The 2,967-nt window shown below is 57.4% G+C and overlaps 1 protein-coding gene across 4 annotated transcripts in view; it reads left to right on the plus strand.

Moving 5' to 3' along the window:
- Positions 1-2,967, plus strand: part of LLGL2 (lethal giant larvae homolog 2 (Drosophila)) — a 52,789-nt gene that overhangs the window by 41,304 nt on the left and 8,518 nt on the right. For 3 of the 4 annotated variants that reach the window (XM_011979452.1, XM_011979393.1, XM_011979529.1), the window contains one exon: positions 242-396. In XM_011979452.1, coding sequence (XP_011834842.1) covers positions 242-396 — 155 coding nt within the window. Of the gene's footprint in view, positions 1-241; positions 624-2,967 lie in introns of those variants that run through there. The other variant, XM_011979592.1, reaches the window with a different exon arrangement.

Raw genomic sequence — 2,967 nt, forward strand, 5'->3', positions numbered from 1 at the left:
AATAATAATTGGGGGGAGCACCCAGCTTGAGGCAGGAGTGACTGCCGAGACTCAGAGCCACCAGCCTGGATGCCTCACCTTACCCCCAAGTACTCCTGGGCTGTAGCAGTTGGAAGGAGATGGGGTCCAGTCCCCCCTGCTCCTGGGGACCTTGACTGAGTGGTCACTTTGATCGCTGGTCTATGGCTGTTGAGGCCGTGCCAGGAGCCCCAGCCCACTGCTGCTTCTCTGTGCCTGCCAGGTTGCCCTTCACCATCTTCCAGGGCGGCATGCCACGGGCCAGCTACGGGGACCGCCACTGCATCTCAGTGATCCATGATGGCCAGCAGACGGCCTTCGACTTCACCTCCCGTGTCATCGACTTTACTGTCCTCACAGAGGCGGACCCTGCAGCCGGTAGGAGAGCTTCAGGAGTGGGTACCCAGGGTTAGGTGTGGGAGGTGTGGGCCAGGGCCATCAGTAAAGACAGGGCCAGGTGCAGTGGCTCCTGCCTGTAACCCCAGCACTTTGGGAGGCCAAGGTGGGAGGATCGCTTGAGCCCAGCAGTTCAAGTCCAGCCTGGACAACACAGGGAGACCCTTGTCTCTACAAAAAATAAAAAAATTAGCCGGGTGTCGTGGCACATACCTGTAGTCCCAGCTACTCAGGAGGCTGAGGTGGGAGGATCACTTGAGCCCTGGAGGTGGAGGTTGCAGCAAGCCAGGAGCATCAGGAGCATGCCACTGCACTCAGCCTGGGTGACATAGCCAGACCGTGTCTCCAAAAAAAAAAAAAAAAAAGGACTCTGCACAGGTGTTCCTAAGTCTACCACTGTCCTGAGTCCCTTAGCCTTACTGCACCCCAAGGTGAAGTGTCATCAAGGCCTACAGCTCCTTTCTCTGCCTCCCTGCCACCCTCCCCAGCTAGAGACCCAGCCCAGCCACACCTCCTGCCTGCCCCGCCTGCCCCGGGCTCTCTGCCCTTTCCAGACTGTTATGGCACTTAGCCCACAGGGAGCTGATCCGTACTGTTGGATTTAAGACCCACCCCGCTGAGGCAAAAGGGTCCTAGCTTAGAGATGGCAAAGCCCGCCTTCTGGGCAGGGCAGAAGGTGGCTGTGCAGCCTCCTGGAGCTCCAGCAGGACCGGCAGAGCCCTGAGTCAGCCTCGTAAATAGTGTGACAGGCAAGACCAGAAAGGGCTGCTGTTGAAACCTGGAGAGGAGGCCTGCAGGAGCTGTCCAGGAGGGAGGGCCCTCTCCTAATGACGCTGGCCTGAAAGGGCCTGAGGCCGAAAGGTGAGGGGGCGGGGCTGTTCAGGACACCTGGTCTGTGTACTCACGGCCTCTACCCTGTTCAGGGGAACCCCAAACCTGCTTTTCTTTCTTTCTCAGCCTCTCTTCCCCCTTCACACCCTGGATGCTGAGAGCAAGGCCCAGCTCTGCTTTTTCCACAGCATTTGGGCCATGTTGGCACAGAGCAGGGGCCTCTTGGGCTGTGGTGGCCACACTCCCCGGGCTGGATTACCTGATTCCCAGCGGAAAGGTCAGGAAGGGAGGGGAGAAACTTGCTGAGCTACAAATTCGAGACTGCTGGGGCTTTCTAGGACAGGCCACCTTCCTGCAGTTGTCCCTCTGTGTCCCCAACTCCCCGCAGTCCAGCAGGCCAGGAGATGGGTGCCTGATGAGTGGTGCTTCCCTCAGATGATACATGGGCACACTGAGGCTCTCCTGTGATGGTTCTGCCGTGCCGGGTTGTGACCCAGCTGGCCCTGGTAGGCTTTCCTGTTTAATGAGCAACTGCTACATGCCAGGCCCCGTTCTAGAAACAGAGGGGGCCCCTGTTCCCATGGAACATAGATCTGAGTATGTGGACAGAGTGAGCAGGTTGCCAAATAACATCAGAGGTAAGAAAAAAGCCAGGCAGAGGACAGCGGTGCTGGTTTAGACGAGGGTTAGCAAGGCGTCCCTGATAAGGGGACATATTTGCGCAGACACAGGAACAGTCTGAGAGAGGGCTTGCCCCATAGGGACCTGGGGTGCAGACTGAGCTGGGAGGGCTCTTGGCTTGCTCCAGTGAGGTAGGGGCGAAGAGAGGGCAGAATGGCCCCTGTACGGGTCCAGATGTGGCCAGCGCCAGATCGTATAGAGCCGTGGAGGCACAGTAAGGACTTAGGATTTTAGGGAGATGAGGGCCCTGAGCAGGGGTGCCATGATCTAGCCTCTGCTCCAAAAGGATCTGTCTGGCTGACATGTGGGGAACAGAGTGGAGCAAAGACGGGAGCCCCATGAGAGCCGAGGGAGAGGTGACCTCGGCTTGGGCTGCGGTGCCGGCCATGGGGCTGACAGAAGGTGGCTGGGGTTACGTTGTCTTTTCTAACATTCAGCATTGACCGAGGGGCCAGGTCAGGGCTCACAGACTGTTGCTATAAAGTGCTGGGTGGCTTTCTTCACCGCAGCTACTCAGCCTAATGCCATTGCAGAGCATATGCAGCCACAGACAACACAAGGGGTGTATCTGTGTTCCAGGACAGCCGTATTGACAGGAAGAAGCAGGAGGCCAGATTTGGCCCTCGGGCTGTAATTTGTTGGCTCCTTGTCTAGGGAGAGGTGAGTGAGGGGAGGAGAGATCAGTCAAGGATGACATGAGGGTTTACTGGGAGCACCAGGAATCCTGGAGAAGGTAGTGGCAAGAGGGTGCGGCAAGCTCAGCTGGGCGGGAATCAAATCTGAGGACTTAATCTCTCCTCTGATCTCCAGACCCATAAGGGAGATGCCGAGTACACAGCTGGGGCTTATGGGTCTGGAGTTCAGAGGAGAGATCGGGAAGGTGTCCATTTGGAGTCATCCATGCAGAGACTTGTGAAGACTGCTCGATGATTTTGAAGTATAAAGAAAAAGAGGCCAGGCGTGGTGGCTCACGCCTGTAATCCCAGCACTTTGGGAGGCCGAGACAGGCGGATCACGAGGTCAGGAGATCAAGACCATCCT

Source organism: Mandrillus leucophaeus, unplaced genomic scaffold, assembly GCF_000951045.1.
Source record: "Mandrillus leucophaeus isolate KB7577 unplaced genomic scaffold, Mleu.le_1.0 Scaffold1, whole genome shotgun sequence".
Taxonomy (NCBI): Eukaryota; Metazoa; Chordata; class Mammalia; order Primates; family Cercopithecidae; genus Mandrillus; species Mandrillus leucophaeus.